General features: G+C 40.0%; 1 protein-coding gene across 1 annotated transcript; it reads left to right on the forward strand.

Moving 5' to 3' along the window:
* Positions 1–481: 481 nt before the first annotated feature.
* LOC139719494 (uncharacterized) lies at positions 482–13,182 on the forward strand. The gene is made up of 6 exons (XM_071630911.1): positions 482–671; positions 4,480–4,663; positions 5,402–5,592; positions 6,523–6,732; positions 7,958–8,239; positions 10,267–13,182. Exons 1-6 carry the CDS (start codon positions 482–484, stop codon positions 13,068–13,070), a joined length of 3,861 nt encoding a protein of 1,286 aa, XP_071487012.1. The 3' UTR covers positions 13,071–13,182.
* Positions 13,183–22,505: the final 9,323 nt, after the last annotated feature.

Raw genomic sequence — 22,505 nt, forward strand, 5'->3', positions numbered from 1 at the left:
CGTATTTTCAGATTTGTAGTGGTTCTATGGCATATTTCTTTTGTTTGTATCAACTTTTTGATGCAGTTCAGTTTTAGTGAAATAGTTCATTCACCTGTTTGTTTTTGTTGAGAGTGCATGCGCAGTTGCTGCAGCGGTCTGTTCGAAGCGCGATAACCGCAGTGTATGGCACATTACACAGCCAGCCGTGCCCACACCGTCCTGATCCTGATCCCCGCGCCTACGGGACAGGCGACCGCCACCGGCCCTATAACGTAATAGATTCTACCCGGCGAGCGCGAGTCGAGTAAGAGAAGAGCTAGGACTGACTGGAACATCTCTTCTGGAAAGTTATCATTTGCTGGATGAAGTTGATAGGTCGAGATCCACATGGAACACATTCCTAAACAGTGACAGGGCAGGGTCAGGGAAAACTACAAATTCGAAATCGCGTTTAATATGATTGAATATCATATCAAACGCATCGACCATACTTGCAGAAATGGAGCTTGAGAAAGATGCCCAAATGGAAGGACCGTTTGAGAAGACGGAGGAGCAAAGTATCAAAGACTCTCAAGAGAAGGAGAATGATACAGAATCCCCGTCGCCTTTTGCAGACAGCACATTCAATGTTTTTGACGGTATTTTCGTGCTGGTATCCATGGGATTGCTTGTTGCTGATCTCATAACAGGTGGGTAACTTTTTCTAACAGGGGCTGATCCAGGAATATTCCGTAAGGCATCGTTAAAGGGGGCGAGGAGTAGGAGCTAGAGGGGGGCCTTTACAAAATTTAAGTGATCTGCCACTGTTTAATAATTGACTCTAACATGTCTAAACAATCCTACGCCAATATGGCTTCTGGCTCCATACTAGAATTTAGTAGAAATATAGACAGGCAGAATTAATACAGAAAGAGATCTCAAGAAAGCTACTCTGATTTCTGACATCTGTAATTCTGAGTCCCTAGACCGAGACCATCGTCCATGCTTGGGCTGTCCCTAACCCTCTCCCTAGCAACTTAGTGAAATTGTAGAAATGGAAAAGATATTAACTTTATTTTTCTTTAAATTTGAAGACGAGCAGTGAAGTATACGTATTTATAAGGAATGTACAGTAGAACTAGTATACTTACTTGGCTCTGAATCCTGGCTTGACGGGAGCATAACGTCAACGGAGGTTTTCCCTACCAATTTCCAGGTTATTCGAAATGACCGTAAGAATAGTAAGGGAGGAGGAGTTTTCATCGCCGTCGACCAAACAATACCGATAGTTGAGAGACCGGATCTTACCGAGAAAGACAGTGAATTAACATGGTGCCAACTCCTCATGAATGACGGGAGCTTTATATATATTGGCTCCTATTACAGACCACCGACTGATAGGAAAGATTTGGATAACCTTAGTGAAAGTTTGAATAAAATTCAACAGGAAACTAAAACGCCCTATGCTCTATATTTTATTGGGAGGGGACTTCAACATCCCAAATATGTCATGGTCTTCATCTACAACCACCACTCCAACCCAACGGGAAATTTTAGGAATTGCTGACGAGCACAGCCTACAACAACTCGTTAATTTCCCAACCCGTCGTGACTCAAGTGGAACTGAAAACATACTAGATCTGTTCTTCACTACCCACCCATCTTTAGTGAAGAGCATCCATCCCCACCCAGGTTTCTCTGACCACAGCATTGTTATGGTGGAAATCAATACTAGAGCACCCTTACCCGCCAGACCCCCAAGACAGATTCATCAGTGGAATAAGATGGATGAAGACAAGCTTAAAGCAGATGCACAAATATTTTGTGAAAATTTTCTGAGTTCAAACCCCATCAGTAAAACAGTTGAAGAAAATTGGTGTAACTTCAGAGATAAGATGCATGACCTGATCAACCAGCATGTACCTACAAAAGTCACGTCCGGTAAACCACATGTTCCTTGGCTTACATTTAAGCTTAAGAGACTGTGTCGTAAAAAGGAGAAACGTTATTTAAAGGCAAAAAAATTTGGAGGGCAAGATAGATGGGACAAATACAAGCAGATGAAGAGGATAGTCAATAAGAAACTCAGAAACGCACAACGGGCATACATATCCAAGCTCTCTGAGGCAGGTAGTAAGCAGTTTTGGAAGTATATTAAAACTAGACGGAAGGATAACATAGGAATCCGAAGTCTTAGATCTGGAAACCGCACTGTCACTGATGATCAAGGGAAAGCAGACATACTGGCCGAACAATTCCAAAGTGTCTTCACTAAGGACAGTAAAGAAGTACCCAATCTTTCACCAAGTAATGTACCAGAGATGCCTGAAGTTGATATTACCGTCAGTGGTATTATCAAGTTGATGAATAAATTGGATGTTTCAAAAGCAGCAGGCCCGGATAATATCCCAAATCGTATTTTGAAACTTACAGCCGAACAAGTAGCCCCAGTCCTCCAGTTTATATTCAAACAATCCTATGATCAAGGACAACTACCCGAAGACTGGCGTAAAGCCAATATTGCTGCTATCTACAAGAAGGGTGACAAGAACGAACCAGTTAACTACCGTCCTATATCTTTAACTAGTGTATGTTGTAAACTGATGGAACATATACTGGACAGCCAACTAATGAAACACCTTTCTACAAACTCAATCATCACTGATTACCAACATGCCTACAGATCAAGTAGGTCATGTGAAACCCAACTGGTAGCTACTATCCATGATCTTGCCTCAAACTACAACAATAAAGATACATGTGACATTGCCGTCCTTGACTTCAGTAAAGCTTTTGACGTCGTTCCACATCAGAAACTACTACAGAAGCTTCACATGTACGGTATCCGCAACAAGAACCTTGCCTGGATGAAATCCTTCCTGACATGCCGTCACCAAAGGACAGTCGTCAACGGTAAATCATCTGACTGGAAGCCAGTACTGAGTGGTATACCACAAGGCACTGTGCTCGGCCCCCACTTGTTCATCTTATATGTCAACGACCTCCCAGAAGCAGCCAACAGCACAGTGAGGTTGTTTGCAGATGACTGCATAGTCTACCGTACAATATCTAACCCCTCAGACGAAAAATCCTTGCAAGAAGATCTCGACAATTTAGTCACATGGGCAAACACATGGGGAATGAAATTCAATGCAACGAAATGCTCCATCATGAGAATCTCCAGAAAACGCAACCCAGGGCATACCAAGTATACTCTCCTTGGCGAACACCTCCAAGAAGTCGACAATCACCAGTACCTAGGGATCTACATAGAAAATAATCTGAAATGGGATAAACAGACCCAACACTCCGTCAATAAGGGTACAAGGGCTTTAAACTTCATAAGAAGGAATTTCCATCACTGCTCCAAAGCAGTTAAAAAACGACTTTATCACACCTTAGTAAGACCCCATCTTGAGTACGCATCCATAGCATGGCACCCCGGCACCGCCAAGAACACCAAATCACTTGAAATGGTACAGAGGCGTGCAGCCCGTTTCATAACCGGAACCTACTCCAGAGAGTCTAGTGTCACTAACATGATGACCACACTCGGCTGGATCCCCCTGGAAGACAGAAGACAACATCTACGCCTCATCAGCTTTTACAAGCTCATCCATGGTGAACTTGACCTAGATCTCCACAAATACGCCTCAAAGAAAGTAACCAGGCTACGGCGGACACACGAAAAGCAGTATGACCCCGTATCGACCTTCATTTCTACAAGCCAGCTAGCACACTCATTCTTCCCAGATGTAATTTCCCTTTGGAATAACCTCCCAAAAGAAATAATATTATCCAAGAGCACAGAAGTCTTCAAAACCAAACTAAAAAAGTCAAAGCTCTCATAAAACAAAAGAAACTTGTGTTACCACTCTCGTCAGCCCTGAGTTACCCTTCCTAGTGGAGGTCTCCGGGGATAACAACTACAAGGTACAAGGTACAAGGTACAAGGTACTAAGACAGCCGTCCAAGTGAAGTGGTGCTGAGCTAAGACTGTTGATTCTACTAGTCTAGTACTACTAGTAGTAGTACTACTACTAGCTAGGGCCACAGGCAAGAGAAACGCAACATAGAGTCCTAGACTGCATAGGGCAGAATGTTTTCACATAATTGCAATACAATGTGAAAAGTATAAATTTTGATTTAGATGAGAATGTAAAACATGCAATGTCACTTGTGTGTCTGTATGTGTGTGTTTGCGTGTGGTATGGAGATATCAATGTTTGTTGTTTTTTTTTTTCTAGAGAAGTTTTAGACATTACGGATCACGGTTCCATCACCAGATCACATTGACTAAAATAGAACTTGTTGAAGGTAGCTGCACCATCTCTTGTGCTAAGACTCACTAAACCCGTTTGAAATGGACACCAGTTTTCTACCTTTAGACTAGCTGGAGATGGCACTGAGTGGATTAGATTGATCTAATTACAAGTGTAGATTAGATTGTATTTCGCTTTAGTACCATCGTCACTTCTTTTTTAGTGTTGTCTTCTTCCTCAAATTATCTTTGTGCAGACTCGATTGTCACCTGCAAGTATTTTGTCAGTGGAGACATTACCTGGGGCTCCCTCACCCTTACCTTTACGGTCATCCCATCGGTCATCCTGCAGATCTTCAGCATCAGGTGGTATCTAGCTGATGATGACATGTCCACCTTCAAGTGGATCGTACATGTCTGCCAAGTTGGACCGCTGCATCGGTAAATCTCAACCACGAGAGACTAAATTAGATCTCTTCTGCTGTTGTTGTTGATGGTTGGGTTTTTTTTTCTGATGGATATACATGCATAAGTGGTGGTATAGATCTCGTGTTTATATTTTTTATAATTTTTGTATACAACGTGTATATATTTTCATAACCAACTACAACTCATTTAATGATCAAAGCATTGTAGAATAACTACAGTACAAGATACATCAGCCAATCATTTTCAGGTTTTTCTGGTTTTGAGTATTTGTTTTCATCAGAAAATATTACAAAAATTTGTTTTCAAGATTGAAAATACAAGTAAATTATTAAAATAGACATTATGTCTATTTGAAACTGGACTTTGTGAATTTTCCATGATTTCCGCCCAAATATCAGCATGATACTGTACAGGTTTATTCAAATCGATGAAATTCTTGCGTCAACTTGTTTTTATTGCAACTGACTGACAATTCTCTGATACTGATTTAAAAAGGATCCAAAGTAGAATCAGATAGCAGCAGTTGCTTCCTTACGAAGCTTTGTAGTGTCAACTGTTTAGCACACTGCTTGTTTTGGTCTTCCTTTTCTGCATTGCTCACTGCAATTTTGAAAAAAAAAAAATCCAAATTTTTATGACACTTTATCATAAAATTATGCATACTGTATTGTCCCATGCATGATGGTGAACAACCAGGGTACAGATGTAAATATATTGCAGTCTTTCTTACAATGCTATCTTTGGGTGCAGGTACATCAATGCCTTCCGAACAGGACTGGAGGCCCGGCGGACCAAGGATCCAGCCGATTTCGAGCGTCTCTTCTACCAGCAGAGTGATGTGTGCATGCTGCGTCTCTTCGAGTCCTTCCTGGAATCTGCCCCTCAGGTTGTCCTGCAGCTATACATCATGGTGGCCACCAACGATGAGAATTTCTGGACAGGTGGGCGGACGAGCAATCAGCATCAGTCATTGATTCCTCCTTACCACAGTGTTACAAATTCTTGGACCAAATAGAAAGGGAAATGTGTGCAATCATACAACTATCCCCTGTAATAGCTCGGCAAAAAACTCTTTCCCTCGAACAGGACGTTTTAAGATGGGTGCCCTGTGTGTGAGAGAGTCTTAATCCATGCATGTAAAACATTTCACTTCATGCATTTATTGCAAAGAGCAAATGCGTGACCTGGTGAAGTGGTCCACCCAAAATGCACGCAGTACATACAACTGGGGACCGTTTCATGAAACTTTTAGTCAGTGATTTACACCGACAACTGGTAAAAGCTACTGAAATCCTAGTTGCGTCTGATTGGCTGATAGCAAATTTGTCAGTGAAAACCTCCGACAAACTCGTTGATGAAACGCCCCCCCCAGGGGACCGTTTCATGAAACTTTTTGTCAGTGATTTACACTGACAAATGTTAAAAGCTACTGAAATCTTTGCGTCTGATTGGCTGATAGCAAATTTGTCGGTGAAAACCTCCGACGAACTCGTTAATGAAACGCCCCCCAGGTCTCCATGGAAGATCAGCAGTACTATGATGGTGCACCTTAGTATGGGTCAACCAGCTGTCTTGGGCCATTCTTCTACATTAGCCTATGAGGAATGAATACATTAGCCCATGTGTTGCCTCATATGTATGCTTTGACATTACACTTTTTTTAATTTTTTTTCATTCTCCACTCATGGGCAGGATTGCCCTTGTAGCCATAGTTATATAGGGTTGATATAATGCAACTCAAGCGGAGAAAAATGTACATTTTTCATGTGCCCCTAAAGTACCTTTCTAGATAATAATCACATATGTTGTATTTTATTGGATTGGCATACTTGTACTCTAACAATCTTTTCTCCTGTCTGTGCACACTCTAGGTACATCAGCAATGGTGTCCCTGTTCTCCCTATGCTGGGCTTTGGGGGCCTACAGCAGGGCCCACCGCAAGGTGAGGAGGGACAAGAAGATAGTGTCCTGGCCGGGACTGGTCCTTCAGACCGTCTGGAGAATCGGGATGATCTCGTCTCGAGTCGCGGCCCTGGTCCTGTTTGCCTCCGTCTTCAAGGGCTACATCTTTCTCGTCCTTGGTAAGTGGTGAATAATCAAAGGCTGATGTGCCCATCTATTAGAGGGATGGTACAGTTTTGGTTGAGATGGGGCTTCAGGTTTCCAACTTTTTTTAGTGATTATTGGAGATAATGAGAAACCTCTCATGAAATATGAAATAGCATATAATTGTATGAGGAATTCAAAGTTTATTTGATGAAAATTGGTTTTGAAATGGCTGAGATATCCAAAACAAAGTGATCCTTGGGACTCACCTTTTATTAGGATTGCTTTGTTTTGCTATGTTTTTGAATATCTCGGCCATTTCAAAACCGATTTTATAAAATTGTTTCTATCAATATCTCGCAAAAAGCTGAAACCTCACCTCAACCAATACTATACCATCCCTGTAACCTGTTGAAGACTAGTCCTGAATATACTCGGGTAGGTGTCTGTGAAAATGTGTGTTGTAGCAAAATCTACCTGTCCTCAACAGGTTACTCACTTGCTGGTAATTAAAGATATGTTTTCATGTCTCTTTTCCAAAGTCATGCCTTAGACTTTGGGGTTTTTTTTTTCCTGTTTTTGTTTTGTTTTGTCATTTTTCTGTGTGTTTGTTTGTTTAGTTGGTTCGTTGTTGTTGTTTTTAGAGGGATAATGGGGCTCTGTTTGCTAAAAATGGTGACAACAGTCCTGAGTGTTGCATTCGTGAATTTGTGTTTAGTGAAACTTTGATTTAAAAAAAAACACACACACACAAATAAAAAAGATCCCCTGATTTGTTGCAAAAAAAGAACTCACCAGATAATAGGAGAATTTCATGACATGAACATGCACTGCAATGCAGTAAGCATGTGTTGATTTAAAAAAAGAAAAAGAAAAAAAAAAGATGTAAGTGGCCTGGTGCACGAGTGATTCAAGTCTTTCAGAACTAGAATATTGATTTCCTTAAATATCTGGAAAGAAGCAGAAGCAGGGAAACAGAAAGAAAGATACAAAGGGGTGTGTACACTGTTTTATCAAATTAGGGCTTACAGAAAGTGAGAGACTTTATTGTTCTTCCCCCTTTTAGTGATCAATTTGAATGCTATTACATCTGGAATATTGGAAAATCACTTTTACTCAATGACCACAACTTTGTAATGACAAGCTTGATGAATGTGGTTGTGTGGTGGCCCTTCCTGTGTAGAGAAATAATGCATCATTAGTGATATTTGACTGTTATGTGAGAGATGCATAATATAAGTGTTTAAATCTTAACTGCAGCTCTCCACTGGCTTGGTATGATGACCTGGGTACACCTCCAACAGACGGACTTCTGCTCCACGTGGGCAGAGGAGCGCCTCTTCAACGCTGTGGTCAGCATCATCTACATCTTCTGCTTCTTCAACCTGAAGGAGGGGCGCTCCCGTCTCCGGGTGCTGGTCTTCTACACCGTTCTCCTGGTGGAGGACTCCGCCCTTCTGGCTGTGTGGTATAACTTTCGCACCATTGGCCAGTGGTATGTCACCGTGGGTTTCTCTGTCGTCTTTGGTGGATTTGCCGTGGGTAAGTACCGCGGTTGGGGGGGGGGGGGGACTCTATCTTTACAGTTCAGTCATGTGTATGGCATGTCCCATGATGGTCAAACCTGTACAAGTGGCCACCTGTCTATAGCAGTCACCTGTTTCACGTGGCCCTCCAAACTCTTCGATCACATTGTTTGCTATATATAGCAGAGCTACCAAGTCTCACGCATTCTGCGTGAGACTCAAGCATTTAGGGTCTGTCTCACGATGTCACGCATGGCACCCATTTTTCTCACGCATCTGGTGAAGTCTGCAATTTGGGCCAAAAATAAGAAGCATAGCTCAAAGGATTAGAGTGATAGTTGCAATTGAAGGTATATTTCCCTTTTGCCTTTCAAAATTAGTAAAAAATAGTCACTTAAGTATGCACCAGATCGCATCATTAAGAGCTAATAATTTAAAAAAGCTCCCTACCATGGGAGGGGGACACCCTCCTCGTTCGCGTGCGCATGCGCGCGAGCGCCGAGACGCCGAGTCATAAAAATCTCACTCATAAAAGTTTTTTGAACTTGGCATCTCTGTATATAGCAGACACCAGACTCTTGAGTGTGCCATGTCTGTCTATGTACTTTGTATTCATTTTTCAACATATCAAAACGCTCTCATTTTAGGATATCCAGGTCGTTAATCAGTTGAGGATGAGTCTCGAGTATACTAGTGCAGGTGTCTGTGGGAAATGCGTGTTGTAGCAAAGTCAGTCCGTCCTCAACGGGTTAACCTTGAGTGAAAGACAACTTGGGTGTCTGGTTCTTTTTTCGCTCATGCGTGATTATAGTACCAAGAACATACATACTTCATTATAAAGTCAGATTGGCTGCCATGCTGTCTGTAGTAGTCCCCTGTTTATAAAGACCACTGTTTCCCTTGACTTGCTGTTATATGAGCATGTGTGACTGTATCCTGATCATGAATAATTGCACTCAGTTGAATATCCTATAGAGATATTGTGAATTGATCATGAAAGAAAAAGTCTTCAAATGAAACCTTTACATCCAATACATGGTAAATCAATTGATAGCAAATTTCACTTTCTTTTCTTTCTTACGTAACTTGTGCCTTAAATACCTTTTTATGTGAAACAACGTGGTTTAAAAGACATATGTGACCCTGCACCACAAAACAAACAAAAAGTCGCCAGACATGAATTTTTAGTTGACACCATATTCTGAAAGAACAGACTTTAAGCTTTAAGATGATGTATAACTCAAATCAAATCGACTCTCCTAACCTATCTAAATATTGGAAAGAAAGCACAAACTCAGGAAAAGTGTGAACTGAGAAAAGAGGCTCTGAAGTACAGTGTCCTTTCAAGCGCTTAATCTTTATGAAGCCGTGCTGGCTGTGCGATGAATGGGACAAAAAACAGGAAGTAAACCATGGGAGTAACAACAATGAAAGGATTATCAGATTAAACTGAAATTGAGTATGCCTCATAAACACATTCTGTCCATAATTAATGCCAACTTTCAAAGCAGTAGCATTATCCTTTCAAAAGTTATTAGAGTTGAAAGTGAAGAGTGTGTACAAGGTTTTTCAGAAATGAAAAGGGGACTCTAAAGACACACCTACTGTAATCACACTATTCTACCAGAAATGTACGAGATAAACTGCTAAAAAACACACTTTCTTGCCCGTTTTATGATCCAAAATGTTAGCATAATGTAAAAAGAGACTTGCTCTTTCAGAAAATATGAAAAAGTCAAAATCGACTAGGTTGACCCATTTCACTTATTTTCAGTCCTCACGCAAAATCAGTGTGTGCGACTTTTTGTTCGTTTTGTAGTGCACGGTCACATATACAGTGTATAGATACGGTGTAGCCTGTGATAGATGCACACATGCGTACACACATTGCACTTCAATGTTTTTAATCTTCCTTATTGCAAAGCTAGAAGTAACACTGTATGATTAGACTGTAAAATTGTTGCAAAGAGCTGCTGTGAGGTCATTTTTGTGTATTTTGACTGAGAAGAGTGTTTCTTCTGAAAAATGATTTTTTTCCCCCAGGTGTGGTGAGCATGATCTTGTACTATCGCTTCCTCCACCCGAGTAAGGATACCAGCTTCTGTGGACTGTCTGGAGAGAAGGATATCCCAGGATCTCTTGAAGCCATTCCTCCAGCATCCAGACAATCCAGTCTGTCTGATCTTTTCTCCCCCGAGCTCTACCCTCACGGTCGCAGCCCGTCTCCACGGCAACCGCGTCGCCCGGACATCAACCACAACGAGGCAGACAGTCCCCTTGCTCGACCCTTATCGGCAACAAGCATTCATGTGGAAGGGGACCTTGATTGCGAGGTGGGTGTGGGGAATTCCCACAAGCAGGGTTCATGGAGAGGTCATGGTCAAAGAGGTAAGAGGTCACAGGGTCAAGAGGTTGACAAGGGAAACCCTCAAGATAGACAAACCGAGAGTGACATCTGTGTAACTGTGGAACAACAGGAGTTGGCCGCTGCCCAGAATGCCACCTTTTTGAGTGACACTTCCCTCATGCGCTCAATTAGGTGCAACATCTCTGGCTTTGGATCTGAACTGGTGCAGAAGTTTGACGACCGGCAGGCTCGCTTCATGATAGGTGATGAGTCCATCCACAGCGCCATCTGCGGACCCGGTGACTTGTCGAGGTCCCACAGAAGCCTCTACAACCAGACTCCAGTCCATGCCACAGACTCTCCAACTCGCCAATCAGTGAAGCAGAAAACCATCTCTGCTGATGAGGGGCTGACAAGACTTCCAATGGGAGACCCTCCAATGCATTCTTCCCCAGCGTTGCCCCGGATGCCAGAGATTGTAGATTCACCAAACCGCATCATGACAGCATACGATGCCCAGAAGATCTATGAGGACATCCTCGGAATAGAAAAGCCAAGAAGGAATTCCAAGAGACAACTAAAGTTTGACGGAGGCCCAAAACCTGCGCGGACTTCCACTGCTGGAAGGAAGATAGAAGAAAACCTAAACTCATCTTGGAAAGATAAGAAAACACTAACCACTGAACAACACCCGGAACAATCTCTTTCCAGCAACAAGGAAATATCAGATATCACTCCTGTCCCTAAAACAGAAGAAAGTAAGCATGCACCAAAGTCTAGAAGCCCAAGAGTTAAGAAACTTTATGTCCCTGAAAAGATGTGTATCACTGAAAATCATACCCATTATCTAGCCACAGACCACCTGACAGGGGAAGGTCCAGAAGGAAGTGGTCACATGACTGGTAACATGACAGATAGTGTAATGAATGACAGTGCAAGACTTATTAGCAAACATCATGAAGGTTGTGAAACTGAAAGTGTCATAAACCCATCACTCAAAGGAAGCATTCACAGTGCTTCGTTGTTGCCTCTTAAGCCTTGCACTGCTAATAATACCCAGCCATCAGATAGACGAGAATTGATGTACCAAAACAAACAGCCTCAAAACCCTAAGGACACGCAAGTAGCATACTCTGTATCTGTGTCAGGTATAGTAGAGCTAAATGGTGAAGCCAAAACAGAAATTGCCACACCTGTACCCTGTGAGGCTCTAGATGGGGATCTAGAGTCAGTTGATGAATTGAAAGGGGTGACCTGCCAGCCTCTCTTAGGCGAAACTGATGAAGGGTTTGTAGATGTTGGTGAAAAGGAAGTATTTTTGCAAGAAAAGAAGGAGATGAAATATGTCCTTGATCGAAAAAGCCCTCCGGGTATAAAATCCTGCAAATCTGACTGCTTTGATGCAAATCAAAGCAAGGTGCAGTCTGCATCCAGTCTGGGAAGCGAGAAGTGTGAGGTTAAGATAGGTCCTGGTATAAAGAAGGCAGAGAGCTTGGAAGCCTTTGATGCCATGGCAGCATCTGAGAACTTAACAAATGGTGATAGATTCACATGCAGAGATGATAGGCATGCATCAAAAGGCGAGGGAGTAAACTCCGCCTATGCTCCTTCTAATCCCATCTCTACCCCTCCTGTAGGCAGAGATGCGAGTCCTCACATGAGAAGGGTGCCCCGTGGCCTTGCCTCCCTGTCACCACACTCTGCCATCTTTGGTCAGTCCCACAAGAAGGTCGATGGTCAAGCCAGTCCCCTGGCCAGACCGCACCAGAGGGGGTTCAAGGCTCAGGGTGGGGCCAGCCTCAAGAGGGTGCGGAGTTTGAAGGGGAGCGCTCCTGCCTCTCCTCAGCCAGTCGCATCAAAGTCTCCGGGCAGTGTTGGCAATTCACATCAAAAGATGAATGTCTATTCCGATGAAGTAAATGATAGGCAAGTTCAGGTCAAGGCAAGAAGTAGCCCACGAATGGCCTTAAAGGGAAGCATTAAGCGGGTTCTAAGTATCAAGGGCAGTGCTTCGTCTGAGAAAAAGATTAGTTCTGTTGAGCATACAACACTTATGGGGAGTCATGAGGAGTTGAATGCTGATGATCAATCAGTCCAAACATATCCAAAGAATCCCAGCTTAGATGTCAAAATCGAAAGCAAAAAGTCCCCCAGCCCTAAAGTAGGCATACTCACTGTAAACAATCAGAATGAGCAGTGCTATAATCCCCTCATCACATCAAATACCCAGAGCTCCGAACACAAGGGAAATCCTTCGTCGCCTAAGACTGGTGATAACCGGACTTTGGTGCTTCATAGCGGTAGGACTTATGCCCCAGGAAAGGAAAACAAGGGAGTGTCACCGGGCACAGTGATGGGTGTAACAGCAAAGCTTAAAGGTAAAGTGGGGAGTCCCCTCAAGGAAAAGAAGCAGCCTCGGAGATCCCTTGGTAGGATCCCAAACAACTTAGTAGCAGAAAAAGTAGCCGCATTCAGTAATAGCAATGACAGTAATGCCTAGATACAGACCATCTGCGAGGGAATTTTGTTTGAACAACAGTTCTCAGTTGGATAAGGTGACGGGTAGTTGTACAGTTGTATTTCCATTGATCTATAATAATAATAAAGTCTTATTAACCCAGGGTAAGCCTTTTCAGTGTTGTCACTGCTCTACCAGAGAGCCCTGCCATGATTATTACCCTAGTGTTGTCAGGTACCCAGTTATACACCTGGGTCGAGAGGGACATGGTGAGTAAAAACATCTTGTCCAAAGACCAAAGCACAGGGCGGGAATCGAACTTGGGTCCTCCGATTGGGAGGCGGGAGTCTTATCCACTATGCCACGGTGCCCCATTATGGAACAGTAATGTACTTCCATTTCTAAAATGCATCTATGAGGAAGATTATTTGCCTGGGAAGCTCAAACAAGCAACTTATCTTTAGAACAGTGAATTTGTCAGAAATATTGTCAGAGCAAATGAAGTCATCCTAGACACATGCTGGAGGGAACCCTGATATCTCAGCCTACCTGCATCGTGGAGATTCAATCAGAATCATTAACTGTGCAAAGAATTTCAAAGTTCTAGGGCATCACACTGAATCGGTGATGTAGTCTGAAACAAATCACTTTTCAAGAAAGGACAATTCTGACCGAGCGCTTTAGCGATTATAGCAGTAGTTAATCAGTTCGACACGTCATTGAACGAGACTAGTCCATGGACAGTACCTGTATTTTTATCTACGTGTATTAGACACATTGTATACCAAGGTAAAGGTATGAGTCAAGGGTAGAAAGTTGCAGAAGTGAAGAGCTAACTTTTGAATAAGTTTGCTTTGATTTGCCTTTCTTGACAACGGACAGGACTTTAAATGGTTTGATCTTAGAAGGGCAATTCCGCAGTTAGGTGGACATGACATGGATAAAAGAAATGTGCCTCTTTATCTTACTCTTTAATCTAGGTATCAACTAATGCCATGGATGTTCACCAATCATTAAGGTCTTTCAAATTCAGTAGATTTTATCTTTCGTATTGATTGATTTCGCGAGATCTAAAACCATCATTTAAAATGTACATGTGGGACTGGGGATGCTGAAATTCACTTAAATGCACATTACAGTGGGTTCCTTTGAAATTGTTTCCTCAAAGTTTTGCTAAAGGGTAAAAGATAAATACATTTAAATACTCCAGAAGTCATGTGACATTTTGTCAATTACAAAAGGGTGAAATGACCTGCGGAATTACTCCGGACAAATGTAACGTTACTAACCGTAACGTTACTAACCATGCTTTTGGGGGTCTAGCTAAGAAATTATTGGTCAAACTGCTAAAAAACATTGTGTGAACATTTGTCATGATGCAATAATTGAAATTAATGCAACGCTTTGTTTGAAGTAACTTGAATTTTTGCACACTTTTTGTTACAAGACATTGATTTTTTTGTCATGTCCTTTTTTCGTAACGTTACTAACCAGCCCTTTAAGTTGCCATAGCAATGCTATTATTTCTTGGATTGTATTCATTCTTTTCTGTATCATAAACCTGGGAATGATGAACATGTTTTTGACATAATTTTGGCTTGAAATGAATAAATGGTAATTTAGTAGTAAAAACAAATATCTAAATTTGTTCAAATGTAACGTTACTGACCGCGGAATTGCCCAGAATGCAAATTGACATAGCACTAATGTTTTGGTATCTCAGTGAAAAACACAGCTTAAAGAGACAATTTAACTTAGGAGTACGTTGTACCTGCATTTATAGTTGGAAGGATAAGTGTTTGTATTCATGTAATTAATAATTGTAACTATTCTGATATATGTACAAATAATGATTCAGTTGTATTAGAATAAGGAGGGAAAGTGTTATGGTTATTTATACAGGAAAGTGGTCAACGATGTTTTGTGTGAGTTCGTTGGGCAAGGTGGCGGTTAGACAGTGCAATGCGTGTTGGCGTGGGAACGATGAGGAGTAAGAAAGAAAACTAGACACAGGTTTTGGCAGTGATGATGCAACCATTTCATTTGGTGGTTTTTGGATGCCACAAGCACTTCACGTTTTTGTTATTTTCTGGCAGAATAGAAATGTATCCTTTGCTGAAAGAAGTGTCATGGTAGAATACTACAAGTGCATAGTGTGGGAAGAATCTTGCAATGAGTTCTTTCACACATGACTCAATCATGTATATGATGATGTTTGAAAACCACTGAAAATGAAACATTGTTAGATAACAGACCACTTATGTAGATTACACACAAATTGTATAGTCTTGAAAGTTCAAGAGAAGAAAAAGTTTGAAGATATACAAACTTTCCTATTGTGCCATTCAATGCGTCATTTAATGTGACTCGAGTTTGAAGGAAGAAAGAGAAATACCCCAGTATTTAATGTCTGACCATTAAGCTACAATACCCTCTTGAAGGAGTGTGTTATCCATTAAGAGTACCTGCTACTCTCGAATAGATGAATACATTCTTGTGTAAACAGGAGACAACAAAGATAGAGAAAAGAGATACAGACTTTGATGTCACATTGTTTATGTGCTTTGTTTTTTGTCCTTCAATTTTGAAAGTAGAAATTTTATAGGTGTCGGCCTACAAGTCAATATTTCTATGGGTCAATTGTATTTGGTGCTACAATTTGTATATACACTTTGAAAACTTAGCAATGTTGACTGTTCAGTAAATGGTAGAGGGAAGCACCATCAAAAGACATGCTTTTGTGTTCGGGCTACTTTTGAAAGTTTTCTCCTCATCTGTATTTATCACCCCGAGAGTGAAACTTACCCCAACTCCTTGAGCTTGTCAGACGGGTTGTGGGATCTGGTTTTCCCCGTGTAGCGTAGCATGTATGCCCAGTGGTGGTGGGTGAGTCACAGCCACGCCCAGACAAACCTTCCTCTTTCCCATTTTAAAAGGGAAGTGAGGAAGGGCAGATGCACTTTTGCATTGATTTGACCTTTGACCTTTTGTTGTCAAACTCTGGGAGGAGGTGAAGAACAAGTTTGTAGTGATAGTTTGCCCCATTGGTCATGGTAAAATCCCTCGAATGTTAATGCCAAGATTTCCGTCTCAAATGAGAGTTGGCTTAGAAAAGAAAGATCAAATTGGTCGAAAACCAAAAAAAAAAAAAAAAATTCCCTCATTGATATCAACCACACTATGATGGGTGAGTTTTTACATGAAGTCTCCAATTTTCTCGGACAGTGAACTCAACCTATGACCTCTATCACAAATATATGTATAGAGGGGATATTAATTTCAGTCAGCCAATAAAGCTGCCTGCAAAGTTGGACCACTTTGTTTGTATGAAGCTAGCCAATCTTTTCACCACTGGGCTTGCATACAACCAGTTGGATACTGTCAGTCGTGCACAATATGACTTTAATCTTTAGTCGTGGAGGTAAAAAAGAAATTTGCTCTTGCTCTATGAAATGACTGCATTGTTGCTGTGGCGTGAATACTATATATTTTAGATAGAATTTGTAATCAACATATAAATGTATATTACATGTGGGTGGAAGGATATAACAAAGAGGTGTTAGACACGTTTCGACAATCATCTTTTTTTGCGTATACATATATACCGATATGTAATCTTCTTTTACAATAGACAATATTTTGTCGATGTTCTTCCTCTTTCTTCTCTCATACACGAAAGTTAGTTCAGATTGTGGACGCTTTTGAAATGTAAGATTTCGGGACAGACAAGCGGAGAAATTGTACAGATATGTAACCATGTGATCATGTGTGTGATCATGTTGCACTATGCACAGTGTACACAATATATTGGTTGGTGACGGGACTCGGCAGTTTCTAGGTACTCAACAGTACTTGAGGACACTTATCTGAGTTGTCCACAAACTTCTGACGACCCTTTAGTTGTGATGTCTGAATTCTTTGTCTCCAGCGATAGTCACATATTACATGTACTATTCCTCTTCGACATCACCAGTGATTTCCAAGATGGCAAGATCATTTATGTGATTTACAGCGCAACTGAAAAAGCTTAATGTTAGCAAACAATCCGCCTATACACTTATGCATCCTTGCGTGCTAATCCTGCTTTATGATACGTCTTTGTTGCGTTTTAATGTCCACTTGAGTACTTTTCATTCGTGCTATAAATATGGATGCCTTTGTGATAGTAGACGGATGGGCCGTCAGGATTTCACTCCTCCGCTTTCACTTCTTGAAGTGAATTGCTTTTATGTTTATTTCGTCCTTATAAGATCAGGTTAAAGTGTGCGTGTGTGTGTGTGTGTGTGTGTGTATGTATGTGTGTTTGTGTGTTAACAGTGTACAGCTGTTTCTGCATATACTTTATATATGTATCATATTTATCAATGGGAAGTACAAGTACAGCATTGTACTACAGTAGTTCATACCGATGGGACACATAGTAATCACTCTTGTGACAATTATGCCTTTGGTTAATGTTGGCATTGAATGAAGTACCCAAGATTATTATAGTATATTTACTGCCTATACAAAAGAGAAATGTCTGAATACATCAGAGGCTGAATATAATAACATTTTAAAATGTATTCTTATTAGCATACCTCTTAAATGATAATTTGGGGTCTTTGTTTAAATATTTTGCGTGTACAGTTCTTGATACGTACTGTAGCTGGAATATGCATGTGTGTATAATATGTGTCTCCCCCCCCCCCCCCCCCCCCCCCCCCCTGTTGGGGATTTCTCTTTTCATTCAACCCGGTATGTTTTCTTTTTACCTATCAGTGGTGATAAAGGGCCATTGTTTTATGTTGTATCTAGTTTACATATACTTTTTATCAAACTTCACTGTTCATGTTTATACAGTACTTGTGTGTATGATTAGGTTTTTGTAAGTTAATGATATGAAGTAGTCAAATGTATTTTGCCTGTAAGGTTGTTAATCATTCACCGTTTGAAATACAGACATGTACGTGTTTTTATTCAAGATACAATGTGTACATTATATTACTGCCGGGTGAGAGGTAAAAATCAGGGAGGTGGTGTTTACACCACAAGCAGGGCGTTGATTTTGACAAGTGTGAATTTTAATCACATATGGAAAAATGCTCTCTTGAGTATATGAAATTTATGAAATATACGATGATATATTGGTTATTCTACTAATCCTAGTCACGGTGATGGCTGCATGTTTGATTGCTACCAAGTATGTATACATGGGTATTCAATTATCTGTATTCTGATCGTAAAAAAACTGTTCTCCGTATAGAATGCTACTGCTACTGCGTCATAATTCATGTACATGATGTACATAAATTCAATACATGCAGATGTATGTAATTCATTACTAGTACTCATCTATATCGCTGACAATGTACAACTGTACGCACGACAGCCATTGCGTGCTTGGTTTGTAGTTGTACATGTACATTGTATGTAGTATAGAACCTCGTTATAACGGTATCGGATATAGCGAGATATGATAACAGCGTAATTTTGCAATCCTCATTCCTTTTATATCTGTTTGTGTTTTTTTAATCGTGATACACCGAAATAGCCGATATATCGAGGAAATTCCAGTGTTTCCAAGCAGCTCGTTATAATGATTTCCCCTTGTACATGCGAACCAAATTTTATTGCGGAATAGTCATGTATGACCGCAAGAATTAATTTTTCTCGTTTTAACAAAATCTCGCTACAAGGGAGAAATTAGGAAACGGTGTCAGTTTTACCAGATATATTCCTTCGTTTTGATGAAATCTTGCTGTATTGGTATTTCTTCATAACAGAGTTCGCCTCTGGTCTAGGTGACTGCTAAATGAGCTCCTTTCTGCTTATAGCATCAATTGAATGAAGTTCGTGCTGGATAAAGTGTAATTTACTGGTTTACTCGTGGCAGTCACTTGTATACGGCATACATTTTAAATGTGAAGAGGCAAATATTTTATTTGTTATCAGAGGATTTGACAAGCTTGATAAGTAATGTTGCAATAGAATAAATATAGAAAGATCAATTATAATCATTGGAGAATAAGGGTGTGGCGTGGTTTCTTCTTTGTCTTATGGATATCCATGACAACAAATGCACAAGGTTGCACAACAAGATTAATCTTTAACACTTGTACTCACTGTCTCCCATAAGGCTGCATTCACATAGAAGTATACTATTCGGGTATTCGGGCTCGTTTTTCGAGGGCACGCGAATAGCTTGAATCGAACGATAGGATTTCCTCACACCGGTTCACATAGGAGGGCACTATTCGAAAGTACCGAATAGCTGCGAAAAGTATAGCAAAGTGGGAATCGAGCTTGTTCGATTTTCTTGCAGCGTATACCGTCTCTCGTTTATGAAATAATGACACTTTTGGTCTGGATTTGCCCTTTAGCAAAAATAAGCATGTAGACTGACATTCTGATGCAGTTTAGAAATAGTTAATAAGATTTGCTGGGATGTAGGAGGAAGAAATCCTCACTGCATGGGATGGTGAGTTGACGGTGCGGGTGATGGTGTACTCGGTGCCCGAATAGCGAATAGCGAATACAGTTGTACTTCTATGTGAACGCAGCCTTAGGGACATAACTTGCTGTTGAGGGATGTCGTAAACAGGTTCTATCAGGTGGTTCTGTTTTTGTACTGTTTTTGTTTTGTTTTTGGTTTTGTTTTTGGTTTTTTTTAAGCAGATGTCTTGTGCGAGCATGTTCAATATGAATTGAGGCAATGCCATTCTTTTGTAGGCTGGAACGTGACAGAAAGGTGTTTGTGTGTGTGTCATGCTGTCCTCGGAAAAAAAGCAAAACCATGAAAACAAAATAAAACATTGTCCTCAATATAGCTGTATTTAAATAGCAACCTTCGACTTTTTCAAGGAACTTAAAGAGAGGATCAACATTGCTGTGTATCAGCTAAAACGTTTAGATGCCTATAGATATAAATGATGTAGAAGTCCTGTAATGAGAGTTATTCCAATGAAATACACTGTACAGTATGTTTGCTTCTATGCATTGTATCTATGCATTGTACATGTATCTGTGTATTCCAATATGTGTACATGTATTGTATGTGTGTATGTATATAATGTAACATACTTGCACTACTTTGTAAAACCTCACGTATGTCGACATCGCCTAAAGCAACAAATCGCGTTAAAATCATGGCTTCGTAGAAGTTCTGAATTCTTATTTTCTTATTTATTCTATTGACAAATCGACACGTTTTCTCTGGTCCTGTGCGTGTTTACCCCAGGATTTACTTTAAGCATTCTTTAACTTTTTTTATCAACGTAATTGTGTCTTCCGATTTTCATAGTCGTAGTCCATGTTTTTTTTATATAATTATTATATTACATGTATTTTATTTCATTTTATTTTATATAGAAGTCTCGTGAGGGAAATTACACTGTACAAGGTACCTCTGTGTAAACGTAGACGAGATTTTGGATGTAGCCGATTTCTTGATTCAGACTTGGTCTGACGTAATATTGACAAGGAAAATCTGCGTATAATACCCTTTTACTCTTGTGTGTCAAAGGAAGGAAAGGCGTTTCATTAATCTTCTCATATAGAAAGGTTGTCTGGGTAGTTAATTTTCTTGTCCTACTTTTCACACATCACCTTGGAAGCGGACATTTGCTTCCTGCAAAATAGGAGACGAGAAAGCCACCGTCATACAAAAATTGTTTTCTTTTCTGTTTATATGGACCATCAGGTTGAAAGTCATGCTGCATGTACAAACATGCTGAATAAATACATTTGTTGTGTTTTTTGCACACTTGTTTGACATTGTGTCTTGATCTGACTTGCTTTTTACTTTGAAACATCAACAATCTTTCCTTTTTACAGCAAAAATCTTCTCATATCTCTAGGAATTAGGTGTGGTTTATTGACTAAAAATAGCAGCCAAGAGGCTGAAATACATTCAGCTTACAATGAAAACATAAAATTGTAATATCGAACAATTAATGAGCTACATTGTAATGTATTTACAATTCACAGACTGTACATGAAATTATACGTACAGTGTACATGTATATCCATCTAAAACAACAAAACACAGCAAGTGAGAGTTTTTTGCTTTGGACAATTGTTTATGAGCATGAAGGGAAGATTTGCAATGGAAAAAAAAAAAAGGAAACGTTATTCACCAAAAAAAGAAGAATTCAAAACTTTTTTTTTTTATCATCCAGTGAAAATATTGGAAAAGTCCGAGGAATTGAAAGGACAAGTCCACCATCATATACGTGTGGGTTGAGTGAATGCAGCAATTAATCTTACTTTTTGAAAAAAAAAAAGTGCATATTTCCTCAACTCGTCACTGACGTATGTTAAGGGTAATGCCTTCTGAAAGAGGGAAGTCAAGTGTTTGTTTATTATGTGAGAAAAATGAAAATATCTTGAATTTACCTTATACTTTCCTCTTTTTTTACCGTTGTACATAGTGGCATCACATGCTGTAGTAGTCTTCTCATTCAGCAGTGACTAAACAGAAACTTCAAAAATTCAATTTTTTAAACGGATTGTTCGATTTTCCTCAAACTCTTTCTGATGTGTTCTATTAATATTGCTTCATTCACTCAATCCACATGTCTAGGAAGGTGAACTTGTCCTTCAATGGAATTATTGGGAATTATGAGACACACACAATAATTCCATCTACACACGTACAGTGAATGGAATAAGGAAACCAAAACCCAGAGAAATGAGATACATTAGTACAAATAGAACACATCAGTGAAATTGTGAGGAAAATCGGACAATCGATGCAAAAGTTATGAATTTTTGAAGTTTTGGTGTTGGAACCGCTGGATGAGGAGACTACTGGAGGTTATGATGTCATGTGTGGACAACAATGTAAAGAAAACATAAAGGGAATTCCACAAAAATAATTCACTTTTCTAGCATATTAAATGAAAGCGCACTTGACTGACCGCTTTCACAAAGCAGGGGGAATAATTGCTACCTTTAACATAATTGTGTCAGTATCAAGTTGATGGGATGTGTAATTTTCACGAAAAATTAATTAATTTTTTTTAGACTTAAATGTTTTTGAGCCTATATACGCCATCGGGACTTAAGAGTCTCTATTGAAGGCAATATTCACTTGTTCATGTTTAACTCTATGTTATGTGTGATCTATTGATAACGGGTGTTCATTCCTACCTCTATAAAATATTGCATACTGCTGTACACTACCAAAAGGTATAGATGAATTTTGTCCGTAAATTGGACTCAGTTCCAGTTAAATAATGCTAATAAGACATTACATTTGATATGAAATTGCGCTGATTTACTAAATGTTTAAACCAAGATTCTGCCAACGGTACACGATCTATAAATCATCTGTCAATAATAATAGTAAATATAGTAATAATGATAATGATGATAATAATAATGATAATAATAATAAGTATTATAATAATAGTAATGATAATAAGAGTAATAATTATAATAGATAGATAATAACAATGATAATAAGAATAATAAGAATCACAATAATTCTCATTC

The sequence above is a fragment of the Diadema antillarum genome, unplaced genomic scaffold, assembly GCF_040938485.1.
Source record: "Diadema antillarum isolate AM-2024a unplaced genomic scaffold, OU_Dant_1.0 scf00000111, whole genome shotgun sequence".
Classification (NCBI taxonomy): Eukaryota; Metazoa; Echinodermata; class Echinoidea; order Diadematoida; family Diadematidae; genus Diadema; species Diadema antillarum.